General features: G+C 36.8%; 1 protein-coding gene across 2 annotated transcripts in view; it reads right to left on the reverse strand.

Moving 5' to 3' along the window:
* Window positions 1–20225, reverse strand: part of lhx4 (LIM homeobox 4) — a 49354-nt gene extending 29129 nt beyond the window's left edge. The window contains exon 1 of one of the 2 annotated variants that reach the window (XM_088927811.1): window positions 20138–20225. In XM_088927811.1, coding sequence (XP_088783937.1) covers window positions 20138–20225 — 88 coding nt within the window. Of the gene's footprint in view, window positions 1–2075; window positions 2155–20137 lie in introns of those variants that run through there. The other variant, XM_088927812.1, reaches the window with a different exon arrangement.
* Between the last annotated feature and the right edge of the window lie 2180 nt (window positions 20226–22405).

A 22405-nucleotide genomic window follows, 5' to 3' on the forward strand; every position in this document is an offset into this window, starting at 1 on the left:
AGACGAAAAACTAAAATATGACTACTATCGCATCTTAAACTGTTTTAATAACCGTTTTTCATAATTTGTATAGCGATGTAATTTGTAAACCAAACATGTACATATAACAATTTAGAACACAAATTCTAACACATTTGACAAAAGTCAGTATGCTGCAGTTTTAATTAGTGCATATTTTCAGATAGAATTTGTATATATATATACCGGAGCCCGAGGGTTTAATTTTTTATATACTGTATGTTTAGGGTGCATTGTACAAAATATGTTCAACAAATGAGTGAATACTCATATTTAATTCTTAGTATATTAGTACATACATTACTATTACTGATTTATTTTATAATATTACCAATGAAGAATAGTCTCCTATACAACATTTATAATATACTGTACTATTACAAATAGATCCAGTTAAAGAATAAAATGCTAATATAAATCAATATCAGTATTGGTAGATTCCCGGTATACTCTGCTTGAAATGCAAGGCGCATGTGAACAGTTAGTGGTCTCTTAACCGCATGCTTAAAAATTAAGTGGAAGGTAAACCAAAGAATGGAATTAACTTACTTATGAAATTATTATTTTGAAAGCAAAGTCCTATTTCGCAGTAAATCAAAATAAACCTCATTTCTTGACTACAGAAGCTGAGTGGAATGGGTCGAAGATTTATAATTAGACCGAGAATGTATCTGAAACAAGCTTCATCTTGATTGGGTGATCAGATTATGAAGTAGATTAACATCGCGCAAATAAAGAGCAGACGTGAAGATAATAAGTATTTCTTTACTTCGAATCTAATGGAGATTTACTGTTAATGTATTCCCTTAATGGCATTTCTTATTTTTCGGCAAAGCGATAATTTTCTGACAATATTTGTAAGGGCTTATATGTCTCGTTTCAGTCTAACATCCTATATGTATGCTGTTTTTTTCACATTTTTATTCAATTAAATAGAATTTAATATGTTGTATATTTCTAAAGACCTCTTTTTTTTTACTTACGTGAGAGTTAGTTTGTAGAGTTTATATTTAAGTTATAGGAGGTATTTCATAGTAGGCTAAACAATATTGAAATTTCATTTTGAATTAATTTAATAATAAGTAATATCTATATTACTTTATAAAATAACAGTATAAAACAGCAAAGATCTTCTTCTTAACTCACAATGAATTAATAATACAGAGAGGAGATGAAAAATGCTGTTGTTAGTTTTAAACTTTAAACTCGTCAATGCTCTTAGTCGCAAAGGAACAACTAATAGGTTTATTTCATGTTGAAAAAGAAAACAACGTTTCGGCCGTGGAGCCTTCTTCAGCTGAAATGCTGTTAGTCACCTACTTTGTGTTTTATGACTAAGTTTCTAATGCAGGTCTGCGGAAGGCCGGTACAGCATGAAACATTAGTGCCAGTAACAGTAAAACAACAGTTAAAACTGCAACATTTGGGATTTGTCGCTCATGACAGCTGGGGGTCAGCTATAGGGAGAAGGGAGGAAAGCCCGCAAAGATATAATGAACTCTCTGTTATTTACAGAATTGTGTCATAGAGCAGAGAGAGTGGATTAGTGAACAAGTGTCACAATTAATCCTTCCTTTACAATGTACAGTACCAACCTAGCGACTGACGGAGATCCAACACAGTAGCGAAGAGCATAACTTGACCACAAGCTTGAAACATGATAGAAGTATCCTGGCACACACAGATAAGAACGTATTTCAAAAATCCCCAGATAGCACATATACACATACTGTATATATCAGAAAAAAAGTAAGACACAAAATACTAACATTCACCGCTCTTGCTTTGGAGGGCTTTAATCCGAAGCGCGTCAGAATGTACTGTATGTGCATTTGCGTATGCACATATAAACCCCACACCAAAGAACACGTTTACATACTGTATATATACGCATAACACAAAATCCTACTGTCTCCATCCATTTCTTCTTCCTTCATTTTGCCTGTGCGGTTTAATTAAAAGCTACGATTCCCTCGCAGTGCTCTGCAGCATTTCAAACCGTATGTCTGCCAGTTGCTTTATTAATTAATCAATATAAAAGGAAGAAAATTCCTTACGTTGCATTGGCACTCCAAGCAGCTCTGGAAGACCCTTAGCTGGACTCTCTGCTGCTAGTGCAGCTGCACTTTGCATCATTGTGTTCCCCCCAAAAAATATGTTTAAAAGGCAACAGCAATTATAAGCAAGGGATGAAGAGTTCTTCTAGCGAGAACATCAAAATAAAAATATAAAGTATGCACAAATACGGCCCTCTTATAGCGTAGATATGTGTTGTTTTCCCGATCTTGCAGTCGTGGGATAATTTTATCCTGGGAAATTCGCGGCGCCTGCGGGTTCTTGCTTGTGGTCTTTTGGTATGGATCGGAGGCAGCTTGATTCATTCACACTGCAGGGGCGACCATGACGTCACCACAGCCACAGGCCCCGCCCATAAGCCAATGGGAACCCAGGGTTTGCCACAAGTGGGCGGAAGTGTTCCCTTAGTAGGCGACAGGTGAGAATAAAGAAGGAGGGGTTTCGGGAGTAGGGGTGGGTGACACGGAAGCAGCACCTTGTAGGGTTTAGCCCATAAATACAGGGCCTAGAGCTTCACACCAATGACATACAGTAGTTTCCTGGAGCTGCATGAACTTACCAGCTGCATGACTTAAGATTTGCGCACAACAGCTTTGTTGATGTCTAGAAATTTGTATCATGGGAGATTCGTTTTAATACGTGACACTTTATAGACAATAATAGCTTGGATCACAGCGCGTTTGAAAGAATTTTGCAGAATGTACGTTTAACTGCAACAAAGAAAAAACTGTTAAAAAGAGGCTTACCAATCAAAGCATACAAAATTGTAACAATTACAGTAATGGAATTATCGGAGTATTACGTGGACTTTAATTGAAAGAAGATAAAACCATTTAAGATTTCTTCTGCTACGTCTCGGGCAATTTTAAAAAGCAATTGTGTATCTTCACATGAATATGAGATGCAATATTTCTAAGAGGAGTCTAAAATTTGGTAATCTGCCAATAGTCTTTTTGGAGAATTTCGAAGAATATTATCTATTATTATGATTAAAAACAGTTTGCTAGAAGCCCATAGCCTGCCTTAACTTGTTTAAAAGCCTGACTGTTTATCCTGACAGTCTTCATTTCCATCTGGTAGCCGACCGACTGGTCTCAGATAAAATATTCCCACCGGAGAGTTCGTAGTTCAAACTAAATGAACTCCATTTTCGCATCCAATTCTCTTCAAGGATCGGCGGAGACACTCTACATTGCTCTCAGTTAAACGTCATTACATGGAAAGCAACCTTCTTGAATTAAACAAATATTCCTACTCCTCTCTGTACTATGTCTCTGGAAAGAGCACAGCTGTCAACGGCTATACGCCTGCTTTGAACCTAAGTGTGGCCTCCAGTGGGTCTATACTATATCTTTTCTTTCTTTATTTGAATGAATCCTTGCAAAAGTATTTTAAAAAACATGAATTATGATGATTGCATTGTTTTTTTCTATGGTGGGCATATTTCATAAGCAATATATAACAGAATAGAAAACATATGCTATGTTAAAATCTTAATTTAGAATGATTTAAAAAGTAAAGTCTGTTCATATACAGTATTGCATTCATTAGACAGGTACAGCTTCATTTGTTTATGAGTCATTATTGGACTTGCAAGCAAAGTATTGATACTCTTAGTGAGTTTATTTATGCCGTTACAGTTACTGATACAGGCATATACAGTAGTACACAGCTTGTTTGGCTGCTTTCGTTAAATACATTGATAATTAAAAGTGATTACGGTATACACAGATAGTATGTAATGTACAGTATATATTACCACGTGTTACCTACATTATTTTAACAGTATTTTTAATATTTATGAGACCTTTCTAACGGATTTGGAAATTATATTAATAGTCTCTCATTTCCAGACACCGTGTTGATATAATAATGTAAAATGTATACTATCTAAAATATTATGGAAGACCGCGAATTTGAGTCTTTCGCCAAAAATACCATTTTAAAATTCTTATACAATTTTTCCTTTCAAGTCATTTTAATTGACATCACGAAACAATAATTCACTTTGCATTAATCACCAAGTATGACATACTCACAGATCATTCAGGAAAGTACAAGTACTGTGTATTTCAGCATGCGTAAATGCCTGTAGCATCTGCTAATTAGGAAGACGTTTCACCAGCTTGTGTGTCTGTCAGTCTATCTCAGATGTAAGTCACTTGTAATATTTTTTGTATATCAGTACTTTGACATGTAAGAGCGGATATTAAATAAATTAATAATCAGCTTAATGATTAAATAAAAATCGGGTTGGGGGTGCAAACCTTATACTTCCTCAAATAACATTTTGTAATTATATAATCATGATTAGTGTGCATTGTTAAAAATCTTCGAATTGCAGAAAGTCTGATTTTAAAATATATATATATCTGTCCAAAATTAAGAAATAACTTGCTTCAAAGGTGAAGGGTTAGCATTGGGTTACAGGAAAATTATCGAGTTTCTTATTGCAACTGCGACGTATTTTTAATGTAAACTTTCTCACCTATATTATCATCTCTTGATAATAAATCCATATATATATAGGTCTAAATCCGACCTATATTTTCCAGTAAGACTCCAACGTTCACTCATAATCAGAAATCAAGTACTGCTTTATGTCTAATTACATATGTCTAATTAAATAACTGACAGCGTTATCACTTTACCTGGTGTATATCTACTGCACCGGCCGGAAGAAGAGACCATTTAAAATAGCTTTTAATCACTACATCACCTCTACCGAAAAAGGAACCAACAGTATTTTTTCTGAATGAATTTAAATTACTATTAATAAAAGGCGGAAGGCGAACCAGATTAGGGTCAACCATTCTGGCGCCCTATTCCTCTCGTCCCATTGAGAAACGTGAAAAGGACGGGCTGTGGCTCTTTCCTCGGAGCACTGCTATTTATTAAAATCCCACCATCTAGTTATGCAGAAGCCATCTGCGCGGCCTGTTACAGGGCGGTCTCTCTTTCATTTGTATCTTTGGGAAGGTTAGACTATATGTGTTGGGTCATCAATGCAAATAACATTTAATTTTTACTGTAATGCAATTGTGAACTTGATCATTTTCTCAGCATATAGGCTACAGAAAGTAGAAGGAAATATCATTGTGCGGTGAAGGGGAACTTGTTTAACACCCCAGATAAGCAAGACTGAATGATGATGGAGATGATGATGATGATAGTGACGATGATAATGATGCAGAAGTATAGCCGTGCACTGTATATGTGTATGAAGTAAAAAAAAACAACAGAATTTACTGTTCCATAAAAGGCGCTTCCAAAAACTAAAACCAGTACGAAATATATGGTGAGGAACGGAGAGAGGCTGAGAGGTGGGTAGGCATTCGAAAGTTTCGTGCTTGAAGAGTGAGGATAGTATTTCAGAGCATTTTTATCTCAGTAATTTTCCTGGATCTCATATGCACAGTATACTCAATACAGCTACAGTACGTCCTTATTCAACACCTGGCTGTAATTAGCCATTTTTCTTGTTTTCAGTTGTTCGATAGAGATTTAAGAATAGATTGTAAACAGACATCTGTTCTAGTTCTAAATATTAAGATGTTCAGGTACGAGACTTCAAACCAGACTTTGGTTTAGTAAATTCAATCGACAAAAAAACTGAATTATCGACGGTAAATTGTACGACTACTCACATTTTTAGCCCTTTCATGCGTAATACATTTCGGACAAAGCGATAATTATCATTGATTTGAATTTATTTAAAAATAAGCCTTCCAATAATATGACACTATTATTAGGCCTACTATTTGTAGGTGAAAGCAAATTATTCGAGTAAATTTGATAACGCTACAAACCATCCATCATTTTACAGTACTTGTTATTACTGTAGGGGATTTGTATTTTGTGTGGCAAATTGTCCAAAAGTGTTTTACAAATTTAACATTCTTAAATTCTTTTGTATTATCACTCTCTCAAAATTGTTATATTTTTAATTTATAATGCAAAAAACAACCCTTACTAATTCAATTACCTTTTGGTAAAAGAATAAATCCATTTGCACTAAGAATTGTTAATGTCTAAAACATAATACGCTATAGAGTCTATACCAATACCAACGTCCCCTGTAAAATCATCTTTCATAGCGAGTATCGAATAGGCCTAAATTAAAGTGTTGAGTGTATGAAAATACGTTTGAAAATCGGCGATTTTATTAGAAAACAAGAGTTATAACCAAAAAATTATCAGACATTAATCATAAAAAGAGCTATATACTGTATAGGTGAGAGAAATGAACCTAAAAGTTTTTTTTTAATCAATGTTTTGAACGACTGGTAATTAAACGTTTTTTTTTTCAGCATTGAACTTGCATTGGTTTCGTTATGTGTAAAGGACCACTGATTGTAATGTATTGCATAAGCATAAATAAAATATACAAAACTATTTCGTATTTCTACATAAATAGAACAAAGTTAATACATATGAAGGTCTTATGTACAGTACATATGATATTATAACAACAACATGAACACCTCTGCCTTCAAACAATACTATGATACAATACGTTACCAAGTATATTATTGGTAGGCAGACCTCAATCTTCCGGAGTTTGAAATATTGTTTTAAAGTAGCAGAGGTGCTGTTCTATAATGATTGAATGTATGTTAAAATGTCATGATTATTAACATGACAAGTGTTAGCATATAACTATTACAGCATGTGGTAGCATTCTAAATCTTTCAGGCTTCCAACAGCTGACTTTCTCTTTAAAAATAACTTGTGCAACATTTTCTGCATCCACCATCATCTTCCCTCTTTAATGATGACACCATGAGTTCAGTGATAAAGCATTATGAAACTTCTTCCTTAATGTATTTTATGGTGCTTTAATTTCCACGTGTGCGTTTTAATGCTTTCAGCATGGTCTGCTCTGACAAGAGATTTCATTGCAAACCTCCATAATAGTAACCAGCAGGATAATGATGAACGTGTGAGCAATAACACAGGCAGAGGGCTGTCTTAGGCCACTGTAGTTGACCTAGCCACTTCTAATTAGATCTAATACTTCAATGTCAGGGTTCATTGATGTCTCTGCTGATATCTGTCATTCTAGTTGACCATAGTTTGTGCTCCTCCCCCTGATACACTTACAATACACAAATCTCATCAGTAAAAGTCAATGGCCAATACACATGTACCCACACAGGTTTTAAAGGAAAAGCTTGTTCTGTGATGTTTTCCCAGACAATTGGCTGAACAGGGATTTCACATCTGGTACAGCAGTGAGCCTGATCTACTGTATATTTATGACCAACAATCACCAATTGCAGTTCATATATTTCTCAGAGAAGAACACTCCCCAATCCTCTCCTAAAAATACCGATCAATATATTCATATCAAATTAGCACTTGTTAAAATGGGCAGCAGCTTTATCCCCTTGTTGCCTGATCTTGTCCAAGCTTCCAAACCAAGGCCCTATTATGGTGACCCAGAACACTGCGTTATAGAAGGTGCTGCCACACCCGGGGGTGGGGGGGGGGAAGGCAGATTGTCTCCTGCTAGTTGTAAAACACTTTCAGATCCTTTGGGAGGGCAAGTACTAAATAAATGCAAGGAATGAATGAAATAAATAATTATGATATGTTAATGCAAAATAGATAGTATTTCAATGGCAACACAATCATCTTTTTAAAACCCTTTGAAAATGCAATCTAACAGACATTATTTTTTTCTTGTTTTACATGTAAGAGGAACAATAAAAACCTAAGGAGACTATACCACTCAAAGCAATTGCTAAAATGATCGCTGCTCTATTCATTTTATTGTTTCTGATGTGCGCATACACGTAGCATAAAGTAATGGCCAGGCCTCTGGCCTTTATTGAAAGTCCACAGCAAACCCAGCGGTATAAGAGGGAAAAAGCATAACTGGGGGTAACCTTGTGTTGAACCAGGATCCCATCCAGGAGACACTTCTTAGTCCACTTAACACTACAGTAACCAGAATGATCTCTGGTCCAATAAGTCATTGTGCTCTGGTGTGGACCTTTTTATTGTTCTTGCTAGTAGTAATTGCTAGTAGATTATAAGCATATATAATACCCTCCAAAACACATAGATACTATGTATGTACAGTATTATAGATACTGTATATGCACCCCTAAAATAATGATTCCCATGTCTTAAACACCAAAGACTGCAGCCTATCAATTCTTCATATTGTAAAGGATCACTGGTGTTTAAGGGCATTTGTGGCATCTTCTTGTATGACTACACATTGAATTGGCTGATACAGTTGGCATTTACACACATGGATCCTGCTTGAAATCTTGTACCTTGGTTCCTGAACCTTCTTAATTAAAAAAGTGCCAAACCATGCGAGTTAGCCCAGACAGTGTTGAGTGTACTTTAAGTCCTGTAAAGAAACGATGGGATTCTGTGTCACAGCCTATTCGAGGCATAATGAGGTTTCTGCAGGAAAGAGATGAACATGACATCTGAAACTAAGGATCAGAAGGATAGTTTAATCATTTTTATAAGAATATAATAGCACAAGAAAGTTTACAAAAAAGAAGAAGTCAGTCTACCCATCAGGACTGCTTGTTTGCTTGAAGGAGATTGATCTGAGGATCTTGCATAATTGTTTCTTGAAGGAAACCAGGATAACAGCTTCAACAATATGGGTAAACATAATGTTTCACACTCCCACAATCCTTTGTGTAAAGATGTTCCTCCTGTTCTGAGTATTAAACGCTCTCTTGTTTCCTTTACTGTACAAATGGTTCCTTCTTCATCATCATCTGTAGCTTTTTCATGCTGGTGCTGCAACAATTTTCGGGGATGAGAAAAAGTGACATATCCTTATACAATAGGCTTTAAGGAAAAAGAAAGGAAATGTCTTGTCATGCTGTGGATGCTGAGTGAGAAGAGCACAGTGATGCCTGTTATTTTTAAACTTCAAGTTATTAAATACAATAATTAGAAGCATTATGGAATGATAGTGCACAGCATCTAGAGATCTAGCTCACGTCTACTCTATTGATGGCATAGTGGAAAATGTTTTTTGACACGATACATGGTCAAATAGTGGTGTAAACAGGCACCGTCCTTCGGATGAGACGTAAAACTGAGGCCCTGACTCTCTGTGGTCATTAAAAATCCCAGGGCGTTTCTCAAAAAGAGTAGGGGTGTAACCCCGGCGTCCTGGCCAAATTTTCCCATTGGCCCTTACCAATCATGGCATCCTAATAATCCCCCTCTATGAATTGGCTACATTACTCTGCTCTCCTCCCCACTGATAGCTGATGTGCGGTGAGCGTTCTGGCGCACTATGGCTGCCGTCGCATCATCAATAATAATAATAATAATAATAATAAAAATGTTATCTGGGTTTATCATTTTAAGGTTCCCATTGTTTTGTTAAACCTACTGAAAAAGCTTATTCTTGATTCAGCAGAACATGGCACAAAGTCCACATTGGCCAGCACTTCTGCAAATCAGGGTGGTGGGAACAGTGTCTATGTTTGGGCATAGTGGTTGACAGCTTCAGTGTATTGTTAGGGTCAGGCACGCTTATTGTTAGGCCTTTTTCAAAGTGCTGTGGAAAATACCCTGATGCCAAGAAGTGAGAATCTGGACTGAACATGATGAAATCCCAGGCAGCATTGTGGCGCAGTTGTTAGCATTGCTGCTTTGCAGTGCTAGGGCCCTGGGTTCAACTCCAGACCTGGGGTGCTATCTGCATGGAGTTTGTATGATCTCCCCATGTTTGTGTGGGTTTCCTCCCACAGTCCAAAAACATACTGGGAAATTTAATTGGCTTTTGAGGAAATTGGACCTGGTGTGACTGTGTGATCTGTGTGCTGGACTGCAGTCCCATTCAGTGTGAGCCCAGTCTTGCTTCAATTGCTTACTGAAATAGGCTCCAGCTCCACCACAACCCTGAATTGGAAGAAGTGGGAGAAAATGAATGGGTGATGAAGTCCCAAAGCATTTGTTTAAAAGCCCACTACACTTTCAAGGGAAGAATGAACCTTAAAACAAGGCTCCTCAAAAAAAAACCCATCTCCACTCAAGTGACGGGTCAGGTGATGCCAAAAATCCCTGTCACTTTCAAAGAAACTACGCAGTCAAGATAAAGAGGGTTGTCATGTTTCTATCTCTCATCTTTTAGTTTCAAATGTGGACTATAAATTGACAGGCAGACACAAGCAGTTTTTTCCGGTCGTCTATTAAATTGAACTGAGTTAATTTATCTTCACCACAAAACTCCACCAGCTTGACCAAAGGGAATGAACTTCACAATACTTCTACTATGTACTCGTACTTCTAGTATGTACACAATACTATGTAGACCAGAAGTGAGGCGTTATAAACCCCCTACAAGCATCCCTAAGAAATGTTCTTCTGTGTACTTTTTTAAACATTACTATCATCGCTTAATTGGATAGTTCCCATCCTAAACCTATAATCACACCTAATTAATTCTGTGAATATAACCATTTATGATTTGCTGTTCACGTTCAGTTACCTTCTTTCTTCCTAAATCATCTTTATCCTAAAGTATATAAGGTTTAATTTATGAAAAGATGTTTGGAGGTTTGTGTCTGTGGCTCGTTCAAAGTTTTCCAAGCCTGGTTCAGGAGGCTTTATAACCCACCTTTTAAAAACTTGAAACAATTTCATAATGATCAATTAAACAAGTGATATGTTAAACTAAATATGTTCATTTGGAACCACAATCTGATACCCTTAGTCTCTCAAGGGCCAAAATGATTTTGATTTTTTTTTTATAAGCACAATTCATCAGTATATTAACAGGTGTTGGCAATCCTTGGGAACAGGTGACCTCCTGTATAAGTAACTTTACCAGAGGTCTCCAGGACCAGGGTTGGAGACCTTTAGCTAAGACAGAGCTTTTAATTGGAACATTTGCTAGGGCAGTTGCTGTGCTCTGGAAACTATAGGCAAGTTAGACTTTAATTCTTTTTATGCCCCATAAGAGCACAGAGAATATCACATTTTGGCTGTTCATTTACCATCACACTGGGATCCTCCCAAAATTTAAAGCTTATCTATAAATGGAGTTTATGATGACATCGCTAAATTGAATCCATATTTCAACAGAAACCAGACATGCAGACATAGGCTAATTCCAAACCCTTCAGGTCTTCCAGAGAATAATCTTTTCTCTCTCCTTAGACAGCAACCTTTTTTTTTCCTTTATGTGCAAAACTAGAAGCTTGCTCTGACCATGACCCTTGGGAGAGTGTTCAAAATGATTAGAAAAATGACCTAGAGGAGTTAGTGTGGGAATATTAATGACTACCTCTTGGTCTTCTAAACTGGTTAGGTGCAGATAGACCCCCTTTAGAAAAAATACTTTAATTGTACTTCATATTACCAGCCCAGTCCTTTAAAACAAGAAATGCCTAGGATTAAGTCCAAGACTACATTCAGTCTACACATGAAACCTGCCCTTAGGCCCTTAAAGCACAAAATAGTAAAATCTTAAAACTTAAAACACTAAACAGTGGATTTGTATGCCCCCTAACTACGTGATATAGTGCACCATAACCTTAACCAAGAAGCTAGCGGTTTTCATTTGTGTTATGTATGCAAATGACAGCTAAATTAGTTTACCTCTAATGGCAAGAGCTATATACCACAGCACCAATGAAAGATAATCTATCAAAATATACACTGCATTCTTTAAAAGGGGGTGGGTGTCGGGGGAGTTCGTTTAAGTGCGTATTTAGTGAACGGCTCAAATCAGCATTTCAAAATGTTGCTTTTTATTAAGATTAAGAGTCTGTTAAGAACATTCTCCTAAGAACGGAAATCTGAATAGAATAAAAATTTATCTTTGATATTAATGTCTTGCCAACGGATCTTTTGCGTTCAACAAAGATCGAAATACTCAATTGAATTGATCCTTCAAAGTGAGTGAGGTCTGACAAACGCACACCTGAGTACACAGAAGAATATACGATATACGGTTTCCAACAAAACCAAGAGGTCAGTGGGATAAGCAGCTCCTTGTTGTCCTTTTTTTGTGTCTCAGAATATATGTTCAAGAATCCTTTTGTCTCCCCATCCTTTGGAGTCATGCATGACTTTGTTAAGGAGGGTTAATCCGATCATTAGATGAAGATTTGTGATTAAATTAAAAATAATAAAAAAAACAGATTTGACTCTCCATTCTCAATATGCCAACAAGTGCATGCTCTCGAGGGGTCTTAATGGTTTCTTTTATCTGCATGTATCTCAAGACCTCCCCCATTTGTCTTCCCTGTCGGTTTTTCAGTCCCATGGGAGTTGTGCCAGCGTTTATCAGGGCAGAGAGGAGCTTAAGAGTGTGTCTTGGTGTCGTGATCGACTACTTTTTTGTTATTTATTTAAAATCTTTTCATGCGGCGACCAGACAATGGAAAATTTGTCAATTATAATCAATTCTGGGCTGGCAATTTTTCTGTATTAAAAAGATCTAATAGCTAACCCAAGAGCGATTTTGCAATGTTGAATTACATTAATGTGTGTTTTAAGCAACTTCTTAACACGGTACTGTTATATTTAGCATTTAGCCGAGATGCTAAACTATTTTCAGTCATTGTTAATGTACAGTAGTTGTTATTTTAACGCCAAAACTAGGATCGGATAAGGCAGCACTAAATAAACCCGCGGTCGCAAGCTTTAACCAGAGTATACAGGCCTATTTACAATTCACATCTATTGTTTTTTGTTTTTTAAACATTCTCGATATATATTCAGTGATTACATTATTTGATTCTCTACATCTCAACAATCTATCCCCTGTAACCTCGAAATTTGTGAATGGCACGAATCTCATCTTGCAGTAACTGCACATGCAACAGCAGGAAATTAGTGAAGATGTATTATGCCCCTAGCCAGAGCAAAGCATTTGCAATTATCATCTCAAGCGGAGACACTGCAATATGAAGTATATATTTTTTTCAGGTTTCAGAACCACCCATTGTTTCTAAATTGTAGTAAATCAAGATAATAGCAAAAGCAACGAGTTGTAAATATAATATAACCGGAATAATTTTAGGTCAAACGTTTATTGTAATAACGCTAGGTGCTATATTTTTGTTTTTAGCGAGTTGTATCAAACTGCTAAACACTAATAAGATTTTTTTCTTATTAACATACTATGCACTTAAAACATCCGTGTACAGTATTTTATATAAACTGAAGTGATATTTATTAAGTTTCTTAAATGATCCTCAAAATAACCGTGCACAGCGCCCACTTCAGTAGAGGCGGCGCTGGAAGCAAGAACACTACATTTCGGAACTACCGCGCTCGGATTTTCAAAAGCGAGAGCTGCTCATTCTGTACCTGCTGTTCTGTTCATCAACTGTATATTCCTCAGAATACAATGACATACATACCCTATACACTCTCCTAACAAACGTTCAACGCTAATGAATAACAGTTTAGCAAAAAGTGTCGTATATTTGTGTTAAAAAAAAGATTACACTACGTTTGCGCTACCTTTTGGGAACATCCGTCATTGTTAGCACTTATTGTAAATTTTCACTTACTAAATCACTTGCAGGTGAAGAGTGTTTATATCCGTGGAAACCTACCTATTCTTCAGTCGGCTTTTGAGTTGTTAATTTCTTTGATTGCACAGCACAAGAAGGTGCTGTGGATCCGGGCAATCCTGCCACTGGTCATTTCCTTCTTAACTCGGATTTTGTAGACGCGTTTTTTTTTTATTTTGTACGAAAAGAAATGCATACACACAACCGAGAGCAGAAGGCCGAAGCATCAATGTCAGAGCGCTTTTCTTCAGTTCTCTGTAAGCAACTACGTTGGGAGAGAGGGGAAACCTCACGAGAGGGCACGGAGAAAATTAAATTGCACTTGAGGGCAAATTCTATTAGGGAATAGTTATTGTCTCCTGACAGCTCCTGTCCATTTACGTAATTAGTTGAAGGACAAGACTGTGTATTGTCAAAAAAAATAAAACAACCCAAAACGGTTAAAGCCTCAAGCCAGTCTTAAACGCCGTACAAATTTTGGATTTACGTGTGTTTTATTTACGTTATACGTTACAAATAAACCTCGTACTGTCCATGATAAAAGCAGCCTTAACGTTATCAGCTTGGTCGTTGTTGGAAGTTGCTGTTAACGTTTTTTTTTGGTAGAAATAGTAGCAGTTGTAGAAAACAGCTTATGCTAAAGGTTGTTATAGTTTCTGAGAACAGCACTGCTGAATAATGTGTTCACACGACGGCGCTTTAAACACGATGGAAAAATTAGAACTCGAAAACTTCGCGATTAAGACATTTATTTAAGCAGACCTTTTGCAACACAGGTTTAGAGAAGCTTTGGTAATTGTTTACCTCATACGTTTTTATTAACAACACTCGATCTGTGGATAGCTACAATATTGCATACTGTAGTTGCCTGGTTAGAAAGTTCTTAAATGTATTTAAAAATACATGAGATGGGCTGCAGTTTCTGTTACTGTATGTCTACTGTCACCTATTCAATAGTTGTCTGTTTTTAAATATGAAACGTAGTGTACTTTGTTCTCAACCTATTGTTCACAGCGGAGACATTCACTTTCATTCCTCATTGTGACCCTGCGTTTCTTTCCAAGATTTCCCAATAAGCGGCTTTAGATTATATTTTGAGCTACTTCTTTTCTTAGCTCACAGTGTTCCGAAAATGGCACGTAAATACAAATACTTCGCGCTGTCTAGTCAGGGATTGCACCCGAATCCCGGGTGAAAGATTGTGTAAATGGAAAGGAGCGTATTTTACGTAAGACATCATTGAGAAAAAACAGGCTGATGCTATAAAATGAAAATTACAATGACACAAAAGAACGTGAACAGTATTTTTACTGAAGTGCGAGTTTGTATGACATACGTAATGCAAAGTGTATTGTACATCTCACGTTTTTCTCTTTTCCGTAGGTTTTAATATTCATGGATATTGGAGGAGGATGTACTTCATTGTAAGTTGCCCCTTAAGCTTCTTAAACAAGAATGAATAATACGGATCAGAAAGAGAAAATCTCTGCGAAATATTAAAATAGATTTCTTCAATATTCAGTTTCACAGTTTCAGTCTATTTGGGCTGTCACTACAAAAAATGAAAAGCCACAGATTTCTGCTTTCAGAAATGTAGTGAGAAATAAGCGCACGCAGATCAAGCAAAGCTGTGACCTCCCATCTCGTGTGTAATCGTTAATATCCCATTAACTGGTCACATTTATAAATTGGAGTACACTGCGATGAAATACCTACATGATACAAGCTGTGATATATGCTTGCCAACTGACTAGCTGTCATGTTTTAATTCAGTCGGATGCTCTCGGTTTATTAAACATTTTGAGTAATAACCGTTCCAAAGAAAAGTTGGAACTGGTTTTCAGTATTCATTTTCAAATATACTGTATGTAGGGTACACAAATCTCAACTGGCTGACGAATATGAACGTAATTGTAATACGTACAAAAACCCTTATCTGCGTACAGTATATGTCAAGCTACCAGATCTACCTAATAATTCCATATTCCAATAAATCCTGACTATATTAGCTTGAATTTTAACCGCGTAAAAGCGTATGAAAGAGATTTTAACAACAAGAAAAGAAAATCGAAATTCGGCGTATTGCTATTAGAATTCCGTATAGACCTCTACATTTAAAGCTGGTGTCCTCAATTCAAAATACAAGTTCACGTTGTCTTAGAGAATCTCTTTAATTTGGTGCTGTGAACCATAAACATCAATTAAAAACCTTTTCATAAAGCTGCAGATTGCCTCGAAAGAGGAGATATCGTCAGTTAAACGGTGAGGCTTCTGGGCACTTGAGTACATTAAAACGACTGTGATTGACACGACCGGGAAACAGTCCAAGTTCATCTTGCAAACATGTAACGTTGTTACAGAGAAGCACAGACCACTGCGAGAACTTGACATATTCTCTTTGCATTGAACGCGCGTCCGGACACCGTAGTGGCAGGACATAAAGAACACAAGCTGGAGAGCAAAAGATCAAGGAACTGATTCCGTTCAGTCCGAAGAACACATCTGTCTGTGTCTCTTTCCTGTTGATTTTTTCCGCAGATGCGAAACACTTTGTGTGTATGAGGATTTGATGAATGAAGGCTAAAATTAGCTGGATGCTATAAACCAAAACGTTGTCGGAGAATAACCGTTAAAATGATTATGGTTGTTATCATCAGTAGTGAAAGATGCATGTTTAAAGTATTACTATTGCAATAATAACGAAAATTGTAATAAAACATAACTTTGAAACTAAGACCAGATAGTATACTGTATGATTGTTGTTATACACAGGAAACAGACTGTGTATGTTGGACTGTAGGATATCAGTCTCACTTAGGAATTCCATACCAGTTTTGTTAAACTTTTGCTCCTTCAGTGCTGAAGGGAGCACTGAGATTTGGATTAACCTTTGTGACAATGTCAAATTAACCTTGGCCACAAGGGAGCAGGACATATACTGTATTTTTTTTTACATTTTGCTTGTTTCAAAGATTAAACTGTTCTCAAAATGAGGGACTGAACCAGCATTGCATGGAGATATGAACAAGGTCTGGTGTTAAGAGATACATGGTTCAAAAGTGACACCTATGTGTGTCTTTGAAGAGAGATTTAACGAGCTTTCATCCCTTTGATGCATCTGTCATCTGGCATGATGCAGAAAATTCTTGAATTTGGCAGGGCTCCTGCAGGAGTCTCTTTCTGAGAAAGGGTCCTGCACTATTGTGCTTATTTGATTTGTGAAGCAACTCCATGGGATGTTTGTAAGAATCTATATGGACATTCTCTAAAATACTGTAGGATTTTTCTTTGTAGGAGATACAATAAGAAACCTTATTATATAGTAAATAAATGTGAAATGCTGGCAATAGGCAAAGATCTCATTGCTAACCCCCAAAATATATTTGAAATGTACCTGTTTTCCCATGCGTTTCCATATCCTAGATGACTTCTGCAAAACAATTTTCATGGTTGTATTTGTGATCCATAAACTTGCAACCAAACATCTCCAATACAACAGATCAAGCATCATTATATCGAATTAATATCACATTAGAAAGTCTACAAGCTATTGGGAATAAATCGAAGAATGCTTCCCTTTTTAATCTCTCCTCAGCTCCACATTGTCCCTTGTGATTAATACAAACGTACTGGTACTCCCCAATTATACAAGTTTCTGGAAATATTAAAGAAATTGTTGGATGAGATGGTTTGCTCATGTTTACAACCTTACTGTTATTGTACCATATCTTATTGACCTGAGTAGTTGTGCAGTTGCTAGTGGAAGAGTTACTGACTTCAGAGGGGTGGACACAAGCAGATGTTTATGGAAAATGGGATCTTTAAGATGAATATGCACGATATTTGGAATTAAATAATTGGATTTACAAATCAGTGGCCTACAAACTGGCGGTGCCAGTTTACAACATCAGGTTATTAATCTCTGGTGCATGAGTCTGTACCTCTGTCCCAGTGAACTTAGCCTTTACCCAAGGCCAAAGAAAAGATGGAGGGCTTTCAGACTGAACCTTGTATACAGTATGCTTACATAATACACAATCGTGATGTATGCCTGTGTTGTTGTTGATAATGATGATAATATCCAGGAAAAAAAACATTTACAATGAGCTTCTGGGCTATGCCAGTGTTGCTCAGAATACAAAATCATCAAAGAAAGAAAAGGGCACTCAAAGTCAGTAGTCCTTCTTGCAATAAATGTACATTACTAAATATAAATCCCCTCTTAAACTATAGAACTAATTGACTGCAAAAATGAGGTATAACTTCCACAAATACTTTCCTCTGAATCATACAAGGAACCACCCATTGGACATTACCTATACAAGCACATACTAACTGAAATTTCAATAACCTTTAACACACCCATTTGATAAAAGATATCTTTAAATAAGAACAATTAAGACATCAGACAAACCACTTAATCCATTTACCGTTGCTTCTTTCTCCACTTACTGGAAATGTTTAAACAGGTTTGGAAAGGCTTAAAGCCAATTGGAATCCTATTAACCAGCAAGAAAAAGTCAGGCACTGCAGAGCTGCTCAGAAGGCGCTGCTCGTGTTTTGAACCTGTTGTCGGGCGTCGTAAACGCCAATGAGTGAGATGCAGCATCTGTACGATTTTGTTTGCGAGGTGTCCTGTTAAAACAAACCCATGCTGTTGAGATGTGGTCATTTGCTTACAAAAATGATTTTTTTTTTCTAAATGAAGTCAAACTAAATAAAAAAAAAGTAAATTTGCAAGCAATACCACTTCAAACAAATTTTAGATTGTAAATTGTTATCAAGACTATGCAAAATAACGCTTGTAAACATTAGGCAGGGCTATAAGTTTAAAATATATTACGGGTGTATAGTGTATAATATTAACCCAAGCCAATAAACATATTTTAGTAGTAAAGCAGTCGGATAAGTTTGAGTACCGTTCAGGAGTTCCTTGAAAATTATGCTTAGTTTGGATGTACAGTAGGTTAACCGGACCTGTAACTGTGTTCAGACAGAGTGAGGCATTGCTGTTGTATTAATTTGCATGATACTTCACTCAGACTGCTTCTGCAAAATAACCCGCAGTATAAATGTAAGTCACTTTGGATAAAAGCAGCAGGCAGTAAGGACCAATAATGTTGACAAGATCATCTGAGTTGAGACCTTGGCTGACTGTTGCAATAAAACAGAGCATTGTGCACCAAAGAATGGCATTTCTCATGGAAGTTTTTTGGACATTGCAAGCATTGGATTACTCCCAAGGCCTCTGCAAAGATGAGAGCTCAAAATTAACACCAGTCAAAGGAAGTAGGTGTTCAGCTCCTAGCAGGTCTTCACTGAGCGTCCAGCCAAATGCAAAGCCTGTCTGGTCATAGGTTATGAACCATGGATTCACACTGGGACCCCAAGCCAATTCAAGAGTCAAAAAATTGTTAAGTGTGAGAATTATATCTTTTTCAGTAAAAAAAATAGTTTGGCATGGAGAATACTGTTTTCTTCTTGTATAATGTGTCCTATTTATCTTTAAGATTCCATAGTGCTTAAAGATCGGAACTCACTCACCTCAATATTGATTTTTTTTTTATTTCTTACAGTCATAAATCGTACTTGTTCCCTTGCAGAAATGTGAATAGTGTTTTATGACTGGATGCTGGGAGTGTGCAATGTCAGGGACATGTACAAAGCTAGCTGTGGAATTCTATTTCAATGTGGTTGTACTGTGTTGTCTGTCACAAAACAACACTTCCTTCTCCTCTTCAGCTGACATTCTCCCAGCCTCTGTGTGAGGTTTCCTTAAAATAACATATGAGATGGACTCCAGATTACCACACTGATCCCACACCTCCATTCGTTTTAAGTTGTTGTTTCTTTGGACATTTTTATGGTTGCCTTTTCTTTTTCAGTGAAATACAGGTACCTAAAAAAAATCCCATCTTTGTCTTTACTGAAACATTTAAAATACAACACATTACCAGTGAACCTTTTCTATTTAACATGCATCCTAACCAGCAATAATACTCTGATTACAGGTCAGTAACTACTCTCTATTTACATCCTAAACAGAAGAAAAGTAGTGCAACACTCTCAGAAAAATGGATCTAATTTTTGAAAACATATTGATTTAAAAATAGCACAAAGTCCAACAGTCCAAGAGATGATAAAGGCCACTTAACCTGGCTAATACATTGGACTGGACTTTGTACTACAGTATGTTTTAGTCGCTGAAGTTACTTTATCTTGCCTAACAAGCAAAAATAACACTTCTTGTCTGTCCATCTTTACTTTTTTGGCTTGAGTGGTGGTGTTGCACTTTAGTCTGTCTGTGTTATTCTACCATTCTAAACCAAAAGAATTGCAGATGACACAGCTTGAAAGGCTACACAGAAAACAAGAAGGCTAAGTGTGGACATTCTTGATGTGTTTCTTCAGCACACAATTCATCATTGTGCAGACTGACAGATGTGAGGTACTGTACGCACTGCTGGAGCATAAGAACTTTGCTGAGTGAGAACTCCACAACCCACACAGGCCAGACTCACCTTGATGGAGCTGCTCCTGCTTCTGCAGCCAAACCAGGAGGATTTCTTTGGGGATACCATGCTCCCCAGGATACAAAACAGAAGACATGTCCCTGCTGCCTGTTCCTGCAGCACCTACATGTACAGTACGTTGGCTCTGAAGGCTTTGTCCCCTCTCTGCTCTAATTCCGCGCGAGTTGTGACAGCGGTAACAGAGCCATTTTACAGCAGCACAGGTTACCTATTTAATCCAGTGTGAATCAGCAGTGGCCCTCCCCTCCTCTTGGCTCTCTCTCCTCTGCTAGCTCCTGTCAGGTCTGTTTATGCTCCAGGGATCAATGGTAATATATTCAAGTCTAGGACTGCCTAACAAACCGGGTAGCTGGGTATAACATTCTTGGTTTTCTAGCGAGTCCTGAAACCTCCATGAAATACATGATTTTCTTTCAAAGCTACTCCTATCACATTTTACAGGGCATTGTACACGAAGGCTGGCAATTGAGGTTTTGAAAGGTGTTTTTCTGCTCACATTCTGTCTACAAATCCAGCACATTTTAATGACTGATGTCATTAAACACCAGGATGTGCTTTTGCTTTTGTGCACTACAGATGTCTATACAGATGTACTAAACAGATCTATTCAAACCCACTACACCGACTATTCAAAGTACATTAGTATGGTATCTGGAACAATACTAAATGTACCGTAGGTGAAATGCCAGCAGTGTTAACATTTTCTGTGCTACTTTTTTGGATCGTGAAAGGAATAGTGTGTTCTCGCATTCAATCAATGTACCTCGTTAGATGACTAAAAGCTAAATTTCTTCATTTTATAAATTAGCACAGAATCTGTGATAGTGAGTTTACTAGACTAGTTCAGAAGAGAATGGTGGCACACTGACCTGTTTCTGCAGATTGTCATTTGGCATGGAAAAGCAACATTCCCATATAGCAGATCCTGTTGTACTGCTTGAAAATGGTTTTCTTCCCAGATCACACAGCGGTCTGCACTAGAAAGATGACATATCTAGTTCTGCTCTGAAGAGCATTTAGTGAACCTTTCAGGGCCATGCTTATACGAGACCAATCTCTCAAAAGTGTGAACACCTGGACTCAGTGGAAGAAGGAACTATACTCCTATGGTATCCCATGCTGTGAAGGTTTATTATTCTTGGGAGAGCCTGTAACAAGTGTGCCTTTTATCAAACCTCTGCTAAAGAAAGAGTAAAAGAGATCTATAAAAGCTTTGATGCCTTTGACTAATGAAAGACATAAGTTTAAAAGGAATATAGTTTTTTCTTTTGTTGATAGTTTATAACCGCTTTAAAGGCTGATGAACCTTCATTGTAGTACAGTACGTTAATGATACAACCAAAGTGCACTGTAATTTATTTCTAGAGCAACATTTCTACAGTACCTTCGACTGCCTGAATTTGTTATTATGTATTCAGGGTTAAAAAATGATTACATGGGGACGTTCGTTCTGGTAACAGAAATGCCACCTGCACTCAAACAAAACTCTTGGAGGTAAGCGCTCCAGAATCACTGCTTGAATCTGACAAATATGTTCTTGTTTTGAAAGGTCATGTAAATAAAGGTAACAATAAAACAAAGGCTGGCTTTGGCTTATAAAGATTACTTTTAAGACTAGACAGGAAGATTGATAAATTGAGAATAAACCTCATAGAATTTCGTTACAAGAAAGCAGGCCACATCATTCTAGTGAACGGCAAAAAAACATTATTTTGAATAATTTATCTGCCTTCATAGAACAATCCTTATGGGTTTACTGGCCTTGAGGAGATTTAAACTGAAACCAGTGTGTGTAACTGGATCAGTGGCATTAGAGCTGGAATTAGATTTAAGGATGTGGCTATTGATTGATTGTTTTTTAAGCAGAGATGCCTTAACCCAACTTTAGTGCTTTTGGTTTGAACTACATTACAACTCGAGAGTGGATTTTGAAGTCTGCCTAGAAGACTAAATAATTATTTCCTTCAATACAGCTCTCAGTAAATGTTACTAAAATTAAGATGACATAAGGCTGGGTCCCCTTCAATAAAGAAACCTTAGGACATCCTGAATTTAATTTTTATTTTTTTATTTCTATTCTATTGCAACTGAACCTTCATTTTTCTACTCTAATTAATCTTTATCCTTTCTGTAAAGTTTGTTTTGAGTTGTTGTATTGATTGTATTTTTTTAATTGTTGTCAGCTGTGGGCTTTTGGTTTCAGATATATACTGTCTTTAAAAGGTTTAAAGATGCTCAGTAAATGCAGCATTTTAA

Source organism: Atractosteus spatula, chromosome 11 (genome assembly GCF_055471065.1).
Source record: "Atractosteus spatula isolate fAtrSpa1 chromosome 11, fAtrSpa1.hap1, whole genome shotgun sequence".
Classification (NCBI taxonomy): domain Eukaryota; kingdom Metazoa; phylum Chordata; class Actinopteri; order Semionotiformes; family Lepisosteidae; genus Atractosteus; species Atractosteus spatula.